This window comes from Vigna radiata, chromosome 7 (assembly GCF_000741045.1).
Source record: "Vigna radiata var. radiata cultivar VC1973A chromosome 7, Vradiata_ver6, whole genome shotgun sequence".
NCBI classification, from domain to species: domain Eukaryota; kingdom Viridiplantae; phylum Streptophyta; class Magnoliopsida; order Fabales; family Fabaceae; genus Vigna; species Vigna radiata.
Window position 1 is genome coordinate 6,298,900 of NC_028357.1, and position 20,609 is coordinate 6,319,508.

General features: G+C 30.2%; 2 protein-coding genes across 2 annotated transcripts; one reads left to right on the plus strand and one right to left on the minus strand.

The window, feature by feature from the left end:
• Positions 1-6,840: 6,840 nt before the first annotated feature.
• LOC106765993 (60S ribosomal protein L2, mitochondrial-like) lies at positions 6,841-7,179 on the plus strand. The gene has a single exon (XM_014650755.1). It carries the CDS (start codon positions 6,841-6,843, stop codon positions 7,177-7,179), a length of 339 nt encoding a protein of 112 aa, XP_014506241.1.
• Positions 7,180-11,409: 4,230 nt separating this feature from the next.
• Positions 11,410-13,522, minus strand: LOC111241940. Its single transcript, XM_022782682.1, has 6 exons — positions 13,404-13,522; positions 13,188-13,246; positions 12,350-13,117; positions 11,818-11,871; positions 11,662-11,690; positions 11,410-11,488 (listed from the first exon to the last, which is right to left on the minus strand). The coding sequence occupies exons 2-6, from the start codon at positions 13,224-13,226 to the stop codon at positions 11,410-11,412; spliced, it is 969 nt and encodes a 322-aa protein (XP_022638403.1). The 5' UTR covers positions 13,227-13,246; positions 13,404-13,522.
• Positions 13,523-20,609: the final 7,087 nt, after the last annotated feature.

Genomic DNA, 20,609 nt, shown 5'->3' on the forward strand with positions numbered 1-20,609 from the left:
ATTTTTTTATTATTAAAAATTATTTTATTTTTTATTTATTTATTTATTTTATTAATAATATATATATATATATATTTATTTATATAACTTAAAAAATATAAAAATATAAATTACATTTTTTATTTTTATTGATAAAAATATAAATTTTGTGATAAAAAAGTTGTCTTAAAAAATTAATTATTATTTTTTATGTGAACAATTATTTTTATTAATATTTTATTATTAAATAAAGTTTTCTTGACAAGATGAAACAATTGGATTGAAATTAGAGAAAATGTAAGAGTAGATACAGTTTTCACAATTAATTGAACTGTAACGGTTATAAGTTCAGTTTTTAAAAACTGAACCATAAGATAGTATATGTTACTAGAAATAGATCAGTTATTTTTAGTACAATATAATACAGTTAACTACAGTACAGTACAGATCAGTTATTTTTGTCCAGCGCTCCATACTATTTCAATAACAAATATAGATACAACAAATATTTGCTATTTTCTTTATTTATATGTACTCAATAAAGGAATGCCTACTGTATTTTAAATAAATAACTATATGTGATATATATATATATATATAGAGAGAGAGGTTCATTCAAAATCATCTACGTGCAAAGTCATTTGGTCATATATTAAGTACAATTACAACAAAAAAAAAGCAACAACATTACAAACACAATCAGGATAAAATACTAAATATTAAAGTCAATATTTAGATGTGTAAAAGTTATTATGTGATTTAATTACATTATCTAATTTAACATACATCATTTGATCCATTTCGAAACATTATTAATGTAAAAATTTCATCTCTGATGAATACTAGATAACATGTAACATATATGGAAAGACTTGAATTAGCTATATTCCATAAAACACTAACATCTCATATAAACTAGGTGACTAAATAAATGAAACTAGAAAGGTAAAAATACAATAAAAGTAAACATTAAAAAAGTAAATTATCAAAAATAAAGCAAAAACTGATGAAAAAAATGAATAAAGTGATTATCCAAATTTCTACCATCTTCACTGAAATTGCTATAGTGTTCTATTTGCATGGTCAAAGTTTATACTACATTATTCTATTGATAGGAAGTTGTCAAATCTGTTTGGCGTTGGTTTTAGCTATTAAAACATTGGTTGCTTTAAATGTTTGGGTGAATTGAGTCAATCTTTGGCCATTGAATGCTTATGCTATTGTCTCTGGGTGTTGGTTTGTTGGGAATTCACGTGTATTATGTCTAGTAATGGGTTGAACATAGTCCTGGAAACATGTTTGATATTGTCTCAACTAATAAACTAATGGGAATGCTTTTGGTTTGATCATGAATATGTGGATGTGTTTCTGATACTATATAGATTATGTCCTTCATGTTTTGACTAGTTGTCAAGTGGAGTAGTGAAGAGGGAATCTAGTAATAAAATATCAATAATAAATAAAATATCAGTATTATCATCCTATCATGCATATTCAATTTTAACATCGTCCACTCAAATTAATGACAAGTTTTTAATTAATCTAATTTTTTACATTTAAAAACTTAATTGAAAGATTTTACAATACAATAACCTAATTAAAAAAACTCAAAAAAATAAAAATGTTTTAAATGATTAAACCATTAAAAGAAATTTATTGAACTTCAAATATATTATAAAAGTTAAATCAAGACAACATGTTAAATTATTTAGTGATAAAATTGTTAGGTGAGAGGTGATTGTAGATTAACTTTTGTTGTTATCATAAATGAATCAAGATGCTGTGTAGTTAAGTGATTAACAAATTATTTTGCCAATCATATAAAAAAATTCAAAGTAAATAGTTGATATTAAAGTTTATGAATGACATAAAATGTTTTGATTAAATTAAAAATACTTATAATTCTTTTAAGAAACATTGATCAAACAAAACAAATGATCTTTGTGATAAAGTTGCAAATGATTTGAGAAAAATGTTATTTTTTGCTATTATTATTTCTTCCACGACCATCATTGCACCCTTCTTCCTCTGCCTACACCGGTGGTCGTCGTTCATCACTTTCTTTTTCCTTTATTGACATCTCCACCCATAACTTCATCCATTACAGAATCCAAAATATAAAATAAAACATACATTCTAAATTACATAATTTAGAATATAAAAATAAAATTTATATTCTAAAATCTTTTTATTTTGTATTTCAAAATATATAATCTAAAATATAATTTTTATTTTGTATTTTAGAATGTATAATTAAAAATACAAAATTTTTATTTTAAATCATATAATGTAAAATTTTTGTATTTCAAAATGTATAATTGAAATGAAATTTTTTCATCTTTGGTTATGTATTTCAAAATGCCTACCTGTATTCTGAAATTCAAAATAAAAAGATGAAATTATAATTTCTAAGTATATAGAGGTGTAGGAAGAAATTAAGGATGTGCAGGAAGCTGTCCCGAGTAACTCATTAAAGCCCATTGAACCACTTTGAGCCGAAATGAAGCCCCATTCCTTTAAGAACTATCGCGGCGTCTAGCACGAAATTAGGGTTTTCCGGTCCATTTAGCTATCTATAAAATCGGGGCACCATCTCTCACACTCGTCTGCTCCGTCTGTTCAATTGGGTAAGGCTTTTTGTGTTCAATTCTAATTCTGACCGCTCTGTACGTGTTTGAGTGCTTTTCATTCTATGTTTTTGTTGAAAAGAAAGCCAATTTGCAGAGCAAGTGCGTGTATTATGTAAAAATGACGAAACTTGCATTGAAGGTTGGCGAAAAGAATTGCGATTCTCCGTGCCTATCAGATTCACTTTGTTTTGATTATGGCCTCGAACAAGTCGCTACATGTTCTAGATTTTTCTTTTTCTTTTGATTGATTATTTTCATTGCTATTTTGTAGGGTTTTTCAATTTTTGAATTCATCGAAGTTAACGTATTTGGATGTGAGTTATGAATGAGCGAAGCTCTTTAAATCCGTATACTATGATGATTTGGTTTTCTAAACTTGTGTTCTAATTTGATAAAGTTTAAATATATGGTTATTGAATTGTGATAAGTGTGAAATAAATGGTTATTTTTAAATCTAGTTTATTTAGACTGGAAAATATGGTCATCTATAAAGCAAACTGGTTTTTATGTACCAAGATTGTGTCGGAAGATGACTAAATTCATCTTTTGTCCTCCATTCCGTTAAAACACATGAAATCTTGTGTTCATGTAGTATTATAACATCGGGGATACATATTTTATTTTATTTTAATGTTCGATATGCTCTTTGCAAGACGTTAATAATTCAAAATGATAGGAAATAGAAGTTAAGGAATAATGGAATGAAAAATTGAAATCAAACTTGTTTGATAACTGGTAATAAAATTCAGTTTTCCATTTTTGTTGATTTTCATCGAATATGACTCTGCCTCCTTTCTTACTCTTAAGCTTTCGAACATATATTTAAGCACCTGTGTGGAGTTGGATGCGTTGTTCATAGTGTGTTTTCATAGTCTTTTTTAGGAATGCCATTAAACAATCTATTTTCGTTATGATACATGTGATTTAACTAAGCTTTTGTTCATATCCAATCTAAATTTTAGTAAGAGTTCTGTCGTATTTCCTACTATATGGGCGAACAACAAGAATCAACATATTCCTCAAAACATCTTTTGATCCTTCATATGTTGATTCCTTACTCGATGAATGCTTAATAACGTAACACTCTTATGTGTCATATCTAAAGATGAATATGACATGTTAAAAGAGATATGTAGTATGCCAATATATGACTTGTTCATGATGCTACAACTTTATATAATATATTAAAAATATTTATAACATANTCATGATGCTACAACTTTATATAATATATTAAAAATATTTATAACATAGACATCAATCACAAAAACAGAAACATCTCAAAGATTTTGTATTTATATTTATTATCATCAAGATGCTATCTACTGTGTCATGTTCTAAGAACTCATCTAAAATTTGCTTGTCATGAGTTTGATTTTTAGCCTATGAAGTTTGATATTTAAAATTTGTTTAATAGGATGAGATTTATAAAGCATTCTATGTATATGATATCCTCTTTTGATACAGTTTTGGTTGTAATTAGGATTTTTGAAAGAAATCTAAATTGAGTAAATTGTTATCAAATGAGTAAACTCGTCAAAGAAACGCTAAATAGCATTATTTTTCAGTTTAGTATTTGAACGTAAACTATACTTAGGATAAAACTAGTTAAACTTAATTAAACTTGATTTATTACATTCGAAAGCTAATTTATTTTTTGGGTTGTTCTGATATCTCAGAAAATAGTTTAGAGGAAGAATTAAAGATTTTATTTTTTGGTTAGAGGAAAGTTGAAGATCCAATTACTTGCTTATTGTGAAAATTGGGCCAAACAGAAAGCCCATACCATTAAACACTGAAACATAAACCATTCTCTGCACAAATTAAGAGTGAAGCAACGACAATGAAACCCGTTTCTCATAAATGGGGTTACATTCGAATCATGGCCGGTACAACCCTCGGAGGCATCCTCGGATTCTACGTTATGCACCGATTCTACGTTATGCACCGTGTTGAATCTAACTACAAGGTTAGCATACCTTCACTCTCTTCTTTTAAAGATTTATGAAGATCCTTTGAAGACTTATTTTTGTTATGAAAAGTTTTTGTAATAATTGTAGTTTAATTGTTTAGGACTTAGATTTGTAGTAGATTTTGATTTTTGTACCTTTATATTTTGTATTTGTTGTTTAGAATCAAAACTTCCCTATTTTAATCGATTAATCCTTGATATAATCGATTAAAATCGCTGCAGAAACCAAAACCCAATAAACTTTGGAATAATCGATTAAAGCAAGTTTTAATCGATTAGTTAATCGATTAATCCTGAGAATAATCGATTAATACTAGTCGTTGGAGGTTTCTGATTTGAAAAACTAGCCGTTGTACTTATTTTAATCTATTAACACTAATATTAATCGATTAAATGCGTTAAATGGCCAGTTTCGTATAATGGAAGAGTTTTTGCTTGAGTCTATTTATAAGTTTTCTTTATCCATCAACAACAACTCTTCCCTTTTGCTAAAACACTCAGTGAGGAGTGTGTGCTCTTGCTCAGCTAAGGAAACTCTTGTCTGTGGTGCTGGTGTATTGCTACCACAGTGACGGAGGACTGGTTCATCCTTGATGCGTCTGAGGAGGTGTGTGGAAGAGGATCATCCTTCGTGAAGTATTCGGAGGAGGTGTCTCATCCTTTGTGAAGACTCAAAGGAGGTGCAAGTTCATCTCTTGTGGTATCAAGAGAGGTGGTTTTTAAACTCTTACAAATTTTTTCTTTGTGATTGTAATTTGTAATTGTTTTGTGATTAGTGAACTGTTTATCTTGGTTTGAGATAAGCGAGTGGACGTAGAATTGGTAAGATCCGAACCAGTATAAAATTATATGTGCAAATTTCTCTCAACCTTACTCTTTTATTTATATTTATTATTTGTGTAGTAAGATAAATTGAGATGAAATTAAAGACACACATTTATATTAAAACCCCTATTGGTTTGTTATTCCATGCTAACAATTCCGCTGCAGGCCATTCTAACAATATATTATGTTTTAAATTTATTATTATTAAAAAAATAGATTCAAAAGAAAAATAAAGTTTGTGTGTACTCACGGGTCAAGATACTACTCCTCCTAAAAACGTTTCCCGTGGAACACCACAATCCATCATCAACTCCATCCTCTCACAAACACATCCCATCTTCTACCAACCTTGGGGAAAGGTTTATGTCCAACATGGCGTATTGATAAAAACCCACATCGTAATTTCATGGTAGGCCTGGACGAGTGATATCAAGTTCATTTCGATGAAGTACTATTTTTGATATTTTATCAATTAATAAGAATTTTTTTCTCTTAGGAGGATGGCACTGGTATCTTACGAATATATTTTTTTCCAAGATATTTATAAGAGCAACTTTCACAGTTGAATGAAGAAAGAAAGAAGAATTTTTCATTTCTTTTATCATTCTTAGTTTGTTTGCCTTATCAAATTCAATATAGAATAACATTATAAATAAACATCCAATGAGATATATATGTCATTTTCAGCATGCTTTAATCAAGGAAACTTTTCATCTCATATGCCATTTTCAACATCAATAAATATACAATATATTGTATATTTGAAGGGTTAGTTCAATTTTCCTTAACATCAATTTAATAGAAGCCCTTTTAGTGAATGTGTTGAAATACAATTTCAAATCTTGATTTTCTAAAACTTTAATAGTGTTATTATAAGAGAGAAGATACGATGACTCAATATGAAATATATGTGATATTTATATAGCTATGTGCATAACAAAACCTCAAAAAATGTGGAAACATAGCGGCAAACATGATTCCAAAACTTTCACGCAACAACTACCATGACATTTAGTTTGAGAATGGACTCACTTAATATGAGTAAATCCAGCTAAACTATACTAAATTAGAACTAACTGCGTATGTTATGATATCTAACACGAATGGTAAACTTGTACCATTTAGGCCATCCTTTAATTTGGCCAGTGCTAAAGGTAAGTAAACGAAAAAACTTTGAGAGTTACTCCTTCCACCACCACAGGTTGGTCCTACACCTCTGCAACTTTTTTTTTTTTTTTTCCAAAACTGACCTTATTTAAATATTTATTTTTTTTTTATCTATTTCAATCTAAAACTCTAATTTAATCCTATTTCCTTTCATTATTCATTGCCACAGCTCCCACACCCCCACACCATATTGATTTCCATCGACGAAACTTGCATATCTGTTAAAGAAATCCTCACTTGAAGTTGGAAGAGGAAGAAGAAGAAAAAATGTCTAATGTGAAGAGAGCATTGCGGCAGTTTACGTTCGGAAGTGGCAAGACCGCCGGCCGCAACTCGTCGAGGCACATAACGTCGTTTCACAGAGGCAGTGAAGCTAAGCGGCTGCAACGAACTGTAGATCTCAAAAGGAACACCACTTCTTCCTTGGGTGTCGTCAAACGGATCCAGTACGATCCTAACCGTTCTTCCAACATCGCACTCGTTTGCTGGCTACAAGGCGTCCACCATCGCCAACGTCGCGCCGGCACCGATGCCGTGTCCTGCTTGTTCAAGCTCCTAGCCCTCAATCCCATTGTCACTAACAGTGACAACATTCGTGGCATTTAGTGATTCAAATCCAACGATATCAAGCTGGTGGGAAACTCCACTCTGGATAAATCAAACGCCAACAAGTTCCTAGAAACGTCAACCATCTGTGTCGTTTTGTTGCTCCCGAAAAGCATGGAAGCATCGCGTTCCAGTTTGTTCCTTGAAAAGTCTATGGGTGTTAATTCCTTTACCTCCCTAAGTGGGTCCTGCACCTCTCCACTATTTTAATTTATTTCAAAAATATTCCACACCCCCCCACTATTTTCTTTTATTCCAAAAATACCCTACACCTCTCTACTATCCTTAACAATCTTTCGCTTTCTCTCTCTACATTAATGGAGCATTTACATGGCTTATTAATGGAGTATTTACATGACTCAAATTTGAAGTTGTGATATATTTTTTAAATAAGTTTGATTCAATCTTATTTTCGCTATTGAATATATTTTTTTCTTTTCAAATTACTTAATAAATGGTAAAATTTTGTTCTAAATTTCTAGAAAAATGTTTATATATGTGTGTTTTTCTTACATATAATATCTATAATTTTTAAGATTATATTATGTTTTAACTCACTGACATGTTTGACTCAAATAACTTGAATAAAATATTTAATTTATTAGATAAATAATATAAAAATATTATTAAATACTTAAAATATAAAAAAGTTATTTTTTAAAGATTTAGAATTTATTTAGTTCTTTCGTCGTTATAAAGTTAGTATATAATAATAATAATATATCATTATTTACTATTAATGTTATTATGTTTATTATTTTGTATTTGTATCTAACTTTTAATTTTATAAAATAAAAATGGTAGAAGTACTAATATTGAAGTTTCTTCTGAATTTTATATTTTGTAATATACCACAAATTCAAATCTGAATCATGTGAATTCTCCATTAATGTAGAGAGAGAAAAGGAAAGATGGTTGAGGATAGTGAGGAAGTGTAGGGTATTTTTGAAATAAGAGAAAATAGTGGAGATGTGTGAAATATTTTTGCAATAAATTAAAGGTTTAAACCTCTTTTTGGTCCCTAAGTTATAAGCTCATGTTCAGTTTAGTCCCCGATCTCAACAATGTCAATCTTTGGTCCCTAAGTTATACAAAATATTTCAAATCAGTCCCTGCCGTTAAATATCTACTGACGGAGTTAACTTTTTCTTTCTCTCTCTTTTGCTCCTCTGAATTTCTCTGCACACTAACTAACGTTTTTTTTTTTTCTCTCTGAATTTCTTCATTTCTCCTTTTATGTTTAAATATACATTTTTCTCTCTCCACAATCAAAACTTACTATGGTTATATTATTTCCTTTATCAAACCCACTAACTCTTCTAATTATGCTGTTAATAAATTTTAAAGTTTTCAATTCCCTTTTTAATTAATTTTAGAAACCTAAGAGTATTATTCTCATTTCTCATTGTCTTATTATTAAACATTTCAAACTTCATAATAATAGGTTTTATAAGCCCAACAGGATGAAGCTGTTAACGTCGGCCACCTTGACGTCCACTGCCACCACCATCAACGCCTCCCTAGACTTTCTCTGCCTGCGAGGAAGCGCTAAAACTCGAAAAGGATAGAGGGAAGGAAGATTCTGCTTCAATCACGCCATCACTGCACTGTCGACGACGCTCTCGTCGCACCTCGATCTGTCATCACCGCGCCGTTGCCGCACCGTCGCCGTGCCATAGTTGTCCGTCCCCAAGGCTAGGTGGGCCGTCCCCAGTTATCCAACCCTTTAGAAAAACCAATGCAGAAATGGCTTCGATAACTGTTTTGTTTCTTCATCCTAAGACAAATGAGATAGTGGAGGATGAAGAGATTCTTGAACCTGCAGGTGGAGAAAGTAGTAGTAACAATAGTTTTGAGTGAGGAGAGAGAAAAATATATATTTAAACATAAAAGGAGAAATAAAGAAATTCAGAAAGAGAAAGAAAAAGTCGTTAGTTAGTGTGCAGAGAAACTCAGAGGAGCAGAAGAGAGAGAAAGAAAAAGTTAACTCTGTTAGTAGATATTTAACGGGGACTGATTTGAAACATTTTGTACAACTTAGGGACTAAAGGTTGACATTGTTGAGATAGGGGACTAAACTGAACACCAGCTTATAACTTAGGAACCAAAAAGTGGTTTAAACCTAAATTAAAATAGTGGGAAGATACAAGACCCACTTGGAGAAGTAGAAGGAGCAACACCTAAAGTCTATCCCTTGTGGGTCTATGTTGGCCAGGGAAGTCGAAATGGGCCCCGAAAGTTGGTTGTGGGACAACACAAGGTTTGGGCCAGGCCTCTTGAATGACCCAAAGGAATCCCGGATTGAGCCAGTGAGCCTGTTCCGGTCGAGGCGAAAAGACAACAGGTTGGGCAACTGGGGAAGCGAGCTCGGTATGGGGCCGGAGAGTTTGAGTAAACTTTCTTCTTTGAAAAGTGAAAACGGAGTTTTGAAGCGGCCGAGAACAAAATTTCTCATTCTTTTTCTCAAAATGAATTATTGGTCGGAACAAACATCGACCTGAGAATCAAGATTGATGAACTTGAGGAATCATTACCGTGCCCTATCAGAGAAGGATGCCACTACTCAAGAACTTGTGGCTCATAAGAATAGTCTAGCTGAATTGAATGATTTAAAATCAAAATCCTCTCAAATTCAAAGTGCAAATGAATCTCGCATTCTATAAGTAGAATCACAATTACAAGAAGCGTTGCAGAGGAATACTGAGAAGGAATCAGAAACCAAAGTGTTGAATGAGAAGCTGAAACTAGAGAACCAAATAAAGGTGCAGGAAGTAGAATCAACCGTTTATCACATCCTTTGATTTGTTGGATAAAATGGGAATGAGGAGGTGTAGGGAGTAAGATGTGGTGGTAGAGGGAGTAACATAATTATATACTTTTATTTATATAAATTTGTTTATATAGATTAAAATCTATGTCTCTAAAAAATATTTCTGTTTTAGCGTGATTTAAAATATTTTTATTTTGACACTTATCTCAATTTAATATAAAGGATATGCATATCCTAAATTTTTATTTATTTATTTATTTATTGGTAACAGAGTGATTATGCTATTGAGTAAATATTCATGCAGAAAAATAGATAATTAGTGAGACAAACCAAAAACGTATCAAAATAACATTGGCAAAGCATATGAGAATAGTAAAAACAAAAAGCAAAAGCAGCGAGTTCTCTTGAATTTTGATGAAAAAAGCCATCAAACATAAATAAAACTACAGTTTAAAACATTTAACTGTACTAAAAATCATATCAGTTCAGTTTTTCTAAACCGAAGTGCTAAATAGTATAAATAGTTTAGTTGTTTAAAGTATAAAAATAAACTAGAGTTTAGAGTATTTAAGTTAATTATGTTCAGCCTTAGAGTAAACATGTTTATGTATATCTCACCATATGTCCATACTCCTATAAAATAGAAACTGCGAAAGTGGATAACCACTAACATGTTTGATTTCATTGCATCTGAGGACAACGAAGGAAAGGAGCAGTTTGTTTAGGGTAATTAACTCGAAACAAATTAGAAATTAGAAATGAGATCTGTAAACAGTTTTTTTTTTTTTTTTTTTATACACTATTGTAATCCTTATTATTAATCAATTACATTTATTTACTATATTTCAAATATACTATAGAATTGATAATTACTCTATTAGTTTTCTGATAGATTGTAATTGCAGCATGATCTCATGATCAGTCTCTTTCTCTTAGCTCTTTCCACCTTCAGTTCATGGCTTGTGGTCTCTTTCACTTTTGGAAGCCAAAATGTATATCAGAGAGGTATGACAAACATTGTATCCTGTGTCACTCACCGATTAGTATTGGAAAAACTCTATCAAAAGACAATTTGAAATTTGATGAAATTATTTTCACATCACACTTACCCCTGGAAAAACTGTTCCTAAGAAGTGATATTTGCTTTCAGTTGTAGATAAGATTATCGTCTGTGAATACATTTCAATTTTTGCACACTGCATGAAGATGTAATGTTCAAATGTCATCATAAAATGCATTTAAAAAAACAATTTTTCTTATGAAAGAAATGATTCCGTACCAATTTTTCACTCTTCATATGTTCGTACAGGTCAAGATTGTTGAATTTAGTTATGTGAAAGAGCACATAATCAATAGGTCCACCACATGTCCTAGGTTTAAACGTAATTAAAATAGCTGTAAGATTTCTCAGAAAAAGCAACGTTAATCAAAATAAAGCAATAACATTATATGCCATAAAATTACTTCATTGTATAGTTGACAATCCTTATGGGTAAGAAGTGCACGATCTGAAGCCTACTCGACCAATCAGCAGCAAGCCTGAAAAATGAAAACAAAAGTTCATAATTAACGTACTTTAACACTTGTTTATAGTCGATTTAAATAATTATATATTACCCTTTTGATTTTTATTCTCAATTAAATATATGGGTTTGAGAATTTGTGTTTTTGACAATTAAGAAAGTATAGGAATGGAAGATAAGTCCACTTACGTGACAGAAGATGTTGGTTTCCTCACTGCCTGTTTCACATCGAAAAAACGAGATAATTTCTCATAATTGTTACAATGTTGCTCAACTAAAATATGAACAGAGTTCACTTCTGATATATATTAGACATTTATAAGCCTATAAAATTATTTCTTTTACCTTTGCAGCATTAAGGGATTCGCGATACGAGAAAACTTTTCCAACCAAACATCCCTATATGCACAAGAAAATATATTTAATGTAAGAACATCTATATAGAAGCTATAACATTACTTACCAAATTTAACATTAAAGTATTGCCTATTTCGAACCACATATATATGTTCTGTCTTTTACCTAATCAGATAAATAGTGTACATACCATATAAGGTGACACAATAAATTTCAAATTAATACATCTGCAACTTAACGTGCTTCTTCACATCTAAACTTTCAATAAATTTAATATGTAAAATTTATGAAAACATCACCCACTACATTACTCAATCAAATATTTATTACCAAATATATTTTTTCTCGGATAAACTCTAAATAGTAAAAATAAATCAAGAAATATATATTGAAAAGAAAACACTAGAATATATTAACATGTATATAAAGAACAAGTATATCAAATTAAGTTTTGAAATTATGATATAGCATATATTAGATTTGATGATTTTATGAGAGAAAATGAGGCAAGTTAGTTCACCTTCCATGCACAAACCATGGTATCAAAATCGCTGAGAGATGGTGGGCGAGGCCAGAAAAGTCCATGGTTGTTAAATCGATGCACCATTGCAGAAGCAGCAGCTGGTGCATTCATCCCAGTCATTTGTAACGGAAGGGACCTTGGACGTTGTTGATGAATATTGCTGCTGCTACCAGCATAAGGAAGCACAGGGAATGTTGGTGATTGAAATCGAGTGATTGAGCTTCCTGTTATATTAGGCCTAGGGAACATGGGATTACGAAATGAAGCATTAATTCCTGGAGGATCCATGGTTCCCAGTCTTGCACTTGGATGATTCCATGAATCTGATTTTGCAACCCAGGAGTTTGGATTGTTTTGAGGCAATAACAGAGTTGAATTTGAACAATTTCTGGTGGTGAGAATAGGGTTAGGGTTGCCTCCTAGTTCCTGTGGTAGCACTTTTGAAGTTCTCTCAGATGTATGATCAGATGGTGAAATTGAAATGTTAGCTCTCTCAGATGAATTTGGGGTCAATTGAATCATTGAAGATGTGGCTTTTGAAACATTATGTGCTGGAGTAGTATCTGTAGCCACTTCTTCGAGGACTTCCGAGGAAAAATAGTCTGAAAGAATCGGGTCATCGATTTGAAAAAGGCTTTCGAAAGTCTCATCTGTTAGTGGCAAAATATCATTCTCATTGCATAGGTCTGCCATAAAATCATCGTACATCTCATCCCATGTTGTTTGCTCCTCGATAACCTGGGATAGGGTTTCTACAAACTCATCCTGAAACAATAATTACTCCAATTAGTTTACCAAATAAACCTAAAATTTTATGAAAGTATATAATACGTACATTTTGAACACCCTCCAAGGCTTGCTCTCTCATGGCCATCCTCAAGATTGATTGGTCTTCTGAAAACATTTAGCAAAAGAAAAGATGAACAGTCACTAATGTACGTAAACTAAACATTTTGATTGACATGCAGAATCAGGAGAGAGATTTTAAAGTTGGTAAAATTGGAAAGAAAGAGAAATCTATAACAAAATTCATGAAAGAAAGAGAATTTACTGCAAAAGATAGATACTAAAGAAAAGGGCTAGAGAAAGACGATGATAACAACAAAAAATGATTGATGAAGAACAGACATTGAAAGGGAGAAGCTTGACGAAACTGTAGTGAAAAGTATGAGAAATGTAAGATTTTGCAGTCCTTTTATAGCGTGAAAGAAACATTGGACATACAAACACGAGAAGGGTGCATTTCGCTTTCCCCTTATTCTTCGGGATATTTTTCAACAGTGACATCAAAGACTTAATTGTTCATTTTAAAAAGTTACTTACTTTTACGGATTCGGATGCTCAGCAACTGGAACTTAACTGGAACTTCCTTCACGTTTCTTTTATTGATTTTCTCTCTCCGTATTCAATACAACATAAATGGTTAGAAAATAAAGAGCAGAACGAATAAATTAAAAATGAAAACATTAAGGTATAGATTAAATATTAGAAAATATTATCGGTAATTTTCGTTTTTCTTCAGTGATATTTATTCATTTTATAGGAAGCATTAATGTAATTAAAAAAATAACAACATCAATACACACTCACACTCAATGTCATGTTCTATTTAAAACCAAAGTGAGATACGAGGTTGAAACTTCAAACCGATAGAAAAACACAAACGCGTAAGAGTCCTAATAAAGTCAAGGAAAAAGTGTTTTTTAACAACACTTTTTTAACAATTTTTTAACAACACATATATGATAACTTGTGATTGGTCCGTTTTAAATATTTTTTTAAACGTAAATTCAAATAGACCAATAGAGTAATGACACGTATCTCGTTGTCAAAAAAGTTGTCAAAAAGTATTGTCAAAATATCATCATCCTAAAGTCAAATTGATTTTCAAAGTTTGAAACGAATCCCTATTTTGTTTGGTATATGATTTAATTTAATTAAAGTTGAAACATACTTAAATGTATTTTTTTAATAAATAATTTTTCTCAAATTATTTACTTATACTCTACGTTATATGGAAGTTAGAGCTGCAATTTTTTCTCTACTAGTGGACAAAGCTCTAGTAGCAAAGGAGGTTCAATCATACAAGTAATTGTAATTAATGAATAATTCACGTTATTCTCCATTCCGAATTCATACTTCGAAAATAGGTTTAAACTTCTTTTTGGTCTCTAAGTTATAAGCAGATGTTCAGTTTAATCTCCGTTTTTAAAAATGTAAATCTTTGGTCCCTAAGTTATAAAAAATTATCGAATGAGTCCTTTTTTAACTTGAAATATTGTTTTTGGTTGTTTCTTAACAACTGCTACATCTTTAGATTGCTCTGATTTGTTTCTTAATAATAACAGCATTTTAGATTGCTCTTTGTACTTTGACCATGAACATCAAAAAAGGACTCATTTGATACATTTTTTATAACTTAGGAATCAAAGGTTTACATTTTTAAAAGCGGGAACTAAACTGAACATCCGCTCATAACTTAAGGACCAAAAAGAGGTTTAAACCTCAAAAATATATAAGATTTGTTGAGTTCTTTGCAAAATTATCCATAATAAGTCATGTAATTTGTATAACCATTATAATCTAATTTTATTTTTTGTAAATTTGTTATCATGTCATAACAATATTTTTTTTTTTGTAAAATTCTGACACTACATCTTAATTATAGTTAGGGGTGGGCAAATAGAACTGTACTGTACTGCTAAAAACTGAAAACTAATTTGTATAAATTGAACTGTACTGTACTAAATTGTACTAATCTACAATATAAACTAAATTGAACTACTAACTGAATTGTAAATTGTACTAAACTACAATATAAACTGAACTGAACTACTAACTGAATTGTAAATTGTACTAAACTACAATATAAACTAAACTAAACTACTAACTGAATTGTAAACTGCACTAATTTTAACTACTATACTAATTTTTACTATTTTTAGAGGAAAAATACTCTTATTAGAAAGAAAAAAATCACCTGAGTATATAAACTAATTAGTTTATGTATAAATTTGTTTGTAAAATTTCATCTCATTAATTTTTAAGGAATAAATTACATGTAGTTTATAGAAAAAAGAAACTTTTTTTTTTTATTTTTCTTCCATAAATATTTCTGGATAAAGCTAATGCAGTCCTATTAATTTAAAAAGTATATGAAGAGAATGGAAAATAAAATATATATTAGTACATTTTATATGATCTTCATCTAATACTGATTGCGTAAAGAGATAACGTTAACAATCAAATAGTTAAATTTTATTTATTTGAATTAACATATAACAAATTAAATTTAAAGATAAATTAACTCAACGTTTTTCACTTTTATAATAAAGTAGACCATTTTTTTAATAAATTTACTTGTAAATAATTACATAAGAGAAAAATTTTAAAAGAAAAAACTATTATTATTTTAGGACGAAGTGATTTTTTTAAGGTAAGATAGTACAGTTAACTACAGTTAACTGAACCAAAAATTTACGAAGTTCAATTTTTAAAAACCGAACCATAAAACAATATATTTAAGTTATAGTAAAAATGGTTAAGTTCTTTTTAGTATAATATAGTACAATTAATTATAGTACAATACGGTTCAGTATTTTTTGCCCAGCCCTAATTATAGTTCGAGCATTGACATGAAAAGATTAAGGAGTGGTGTATTGTATGTGGCTGAAGACCCTTTGATCCTACTACCTACAACAATTGATTGTATTACCTAGTGCTGGATAGCCTATAACTAATAAGACGACTATTAGATACTTTACAGATGAATCACCTAGCCGGATACCGCATACCGGATATTGAGTACTATGTTTCCTACACCAAAAACTACATCTACTTTGGTAAGAACATTGCTTAAGGTATCACCTACTAACCTCTTCTCGTGCCCGTTGAGGACATTTCAATGTCGATAACTTAGCCAAAAATAGGTCCAGTTTCTCACAAGTAAGTTGGTCATTGGGCTTTTGGACCAATGGAATCATAATTGTGACTCATGTGAATGAGGCTCATTGTCAACAAAGTATGCCTATAAATATTATTTTAACTACAGTTTAACCTTACTTTATGCATTAATTTAGATTTGACTAGAATCTCTGACTAAGTACTAATTTAAGCATCGAATGATCTTTTGTAAACATCCCACCATTTGATAGTGGATGACGGAGGCTTGGAAGATAAGTACCGAGAAGTAAAGAGTTCGTGGGAATAAAAGGCGACTTTGTAGGGTATGCTTGGTTCCACAGGAACTAGAGCATTCTCTTCATTTAAAACACCTTCAAGCATGACTTTAGAGTCATGACCCTAATAAGAATCATTTGTGAAATACTTGAAAACAAGCATAACTTTACCTTTACCTTTCTCATCTTTTTTTTTTTTTTTGCATTTTAATTTTGAGCTAATGGTTCCTCCATGATTTATCATAAATCTAGTTCCTCTTTATAAGTTTTCATTCTTACTATCCATATATTATAGCTTTTATCATCTAGTAAAAGTGACTTGTGATAAATTTTCTTCTATCATTATAGGTAGTAAGAAGAATAGCTGTGATATCACTTCTTAAAACTTTTAGGAGTTATTAAAATGAGAGACATGAGATGTATGATAGATATATAAAATATATGTTGCATGGAAGAACTTCTTATTTTATTTTATTTATGTAATTTATTTACAAAGAACAAAATGTAACATAGTAACAATCTTGATATTCTAAATCTAAAATAATAACTAGTTTTTAAAACTGGATATTTTTAAAACTAAAATATTTCCTAAAAGCTAATTTAAATGAAAAAGGTATTAAGTAAATATTCTTAAAAAATAAATAAAAAGTAGAATTAAAAACAACCAAGATTAGGTTGTAATAATCCAAAGAACCTATATATGTTATAGAATGTCGAAACAAATATTGATAAACAACAAAGTTTATTAGCGCCAGGTAATAGGAATTAATTAGTTCTGCAAAGTTGGTACTTGTATCTCTTCTTCTTGAGACCCAAATGCAGCATTCAGAGATGTTCAACAATTACCGTATCCTGTGACAGACAAAAAGGCAAACGTTTGAACAAAAGACAACTTGAAACTAATGAATAATGTTATGATGATGAAGTATTCACATCACACTCACTCCTTTGAAAACTGATCCTAAGTAGCAGTGCTTGGTTTCAGTTGTGAATAATATTAAAGTATGAGAAGGGAGAACAACTTTTGCATACTGCACAAAGAAGTGACGTTAAAATCATTCTTAAATGAAGATAAGTCAATGGCAGAAAGTAAAAGATTTTCTCATATCATGAAATTTTCCGACTCACCTTTTTTTCAGTCATGAGACGACCGTATAGATCAAGATTGCCGAATTCAGTAACTTCAAACAAAATGTAATCAATGGGTCCACCATAAAGCCTAAGTTTAAATGTTATTAAAAAATGTCATTATAAGATTTCCATAAAAGAGATAACGTTAATAACATTGTGCCATAAAATTACCTCATCGTATTGATGACTGCTTTTCTGGGTACGTAGACAGCCACCTTCATCGTACTCGGCCACTCTGTCAGCCTTCATTTTACCAATTATGAGTTTAAACAATTATTATATTCTTAGACATGCATAAATACGTTTGGCTAATAATATAATAAAATTGATTCTTTAGATATATATAATAAATATTTTCTATTTGTATGTCTTTCCTTATTGGAAAATGCTCAATTTGTAATTAACACCACCACTGACAGTTAAGAACTATTAGGTTTAGACAAAAGAGAATTCACTTACAAGATAGGTGATATCGATTTCTTCCAAGCCTGTTTGTTCAAAAGGTAAGGAAAAGAGGAAAAAAGTTCAGGTACTTTGTATTCAATTCTCATAATTGCTACCAGTTGGCTAAATAAATAAATAAGAATATAAGCCCCATCTGGTAAATATATATATATATATATATATATATATATATATATATATATATATATATATATATATATATATATATATATATATATATATNATATATATATATATATATATATATATATATATATATATATATATATATATATATCTCTTATTACAAATTAAACATTCTAACAAAGAAAGATTTATTGTGCAATAAAGCAAGTATATCGTCCTACCTTTGCTTTATTAAAGAATGGGCGATACGGATAAGTTTCTTCAACCAGACATCCCTAGACACAACAATAAACCATATAAAACCTCGTTGTCTGTTCTCTACGTAATCTAAAAATTTAATAGTCATAAATATAGGACCAATGCTACTAAACCTAAAATATTCATGCAGCATACACAAAAATCTATGATACTGTATAATTATTAATTAGCACAAGCAGTTTTATTAAAACAATTATGAATCTAAATCTCTTCAGATAATATACTTATATTTTAGTAAACTATATATGTAGGTTAATGCTATATGCTATAGTTTTGAAGCTCGCAGAAAGTAGGTTGATTGAAACAAGGTTATAAGTGAAAGGTACTTGTACTTTAAGAAGGTAGTATTGTTTTCTCAAAAAATTTAAAGTCAGATCAAACAGGACTTCAATTAAGGAAACTAAGAACACATTTTGAAACAAATAATAAATTGCATATAGAGTACGTTACCTCCCATGCCAGCACGAAGTCATTAAAATTCCTTAGAAATGGTTGGCGAGAAAGAAGATGAGTCAGATATTGAGGCCTTGCTCCGATTGCAGAAGGTGCAGCTGGATTGTTCTCCAATCGATGCTTCCTTGAAAATTGTTGATGACTACCATAAGGACTAGCATGAGCATTTGCAGTAGCATTAACATTAACATTAGTATTTGTAATAATAACATTAACATTAACAGTAACATTAGCATTAGCATTAGTAGCAAAACCACTAGCATCAAGGCTTGATGACCAGATGAACTAGCATGAGGATGAACTAACCTTGGTGATTGAAATTGAGTGAGTGAGTTTCCATCAAGATTATTGGCAGCAACAGCACTACCAACACTAGGAGCAGCATAAGAAGAATGCACTGAGCTAGGTGATTGAAGTTGAGTTTCATAGTTTCCAACAACAAGACCACTTGCACTTGCAGCTGTACCAAAAGTAGCATAAGGCTGCACTGGGAAGTTTGGTGATTCAAACTGAGTGAATGAGTAGCCTGTTGTTGTTTTAGGGAAGACAGGCAATGAGAAAGTAGAAGTTGAGCTGAAAATGGATGGATTAGGAACTATGATCCCTGTTGAAACTGAAATGTTGATTCTCTCAGATAAATTTGGGTTGAGTTTTGTGTTTGTGATTAGAGTTTGTGGTGCAACATAATGTGATGATGATCCTCCCAAGTGTGGGTGAGAAGGCAGTGTTTGGTCTTGTCCAAGAATATCTTGTAAAGAAACAGGCTGATCTAGTTGAAAAAGGTATGACAAAGAATCTTCCTCTCCTGTCTTTGATTTTTTCCTTGCCTGTTCTTGTTGAGAATTATCATTGTCATCACTTACAACTGCTATTATATCTTCATAGTCATTCATCTCATTTGCCGCTGGCATAACCTGGGGAATTCTGCTCCCAGACTCCTGAACAACAAAGTGTTTCATTTTCATGTTCCCACAAACTATGTTAAAAACAAAATAAATAAATAAATTCATACTTCCAAATATGATCAGAGTTATTTCTTTTCACATTTTTTCTTAAATCTTCATTTCAACATTTTAAAAAATATACAAAATTACAAATTCATCTTTTAAAGTTACGATTTTTATTATTTAAAATATTAAAAAGAAAGTTATATTTTAAAACATTGTTTTTTACTACAAGACGCGTTTTTGAAAGGTCTTCTGAGAAGAAAATTCTTTTAGAACATAATTAATCAATATCCCTAATTTATTCATTATCTATCAATTTTTTTACATTTTTTATCTTAATATATTTTTATTCTTTTAATTTGACACAGTTATTTATTTATCTAAACAAAATTGCACAAACTAGTTCTCAAAATAACACAATTATCTTTTAACTCCTTAAAAATTAAGCAATGCTCATCAAACTATAATCTCATTTTGTTGGAAAAAAAATCAAAGTATTCATAACTAGTGAGAAAACACAACGTAACCAATGGAGAATATGTTTTTTTTTTTTTTTTTGCAAATGAAATAATTTTTTAATATATATAATGTTAAATAAACGTTAAATTACATAAATGTTTTTAAAGTTTTTAATTAATTAACATTTTTATTTAATAAACTAAAAAATTTATTATTTTTATATATTAAAATATTTTACTA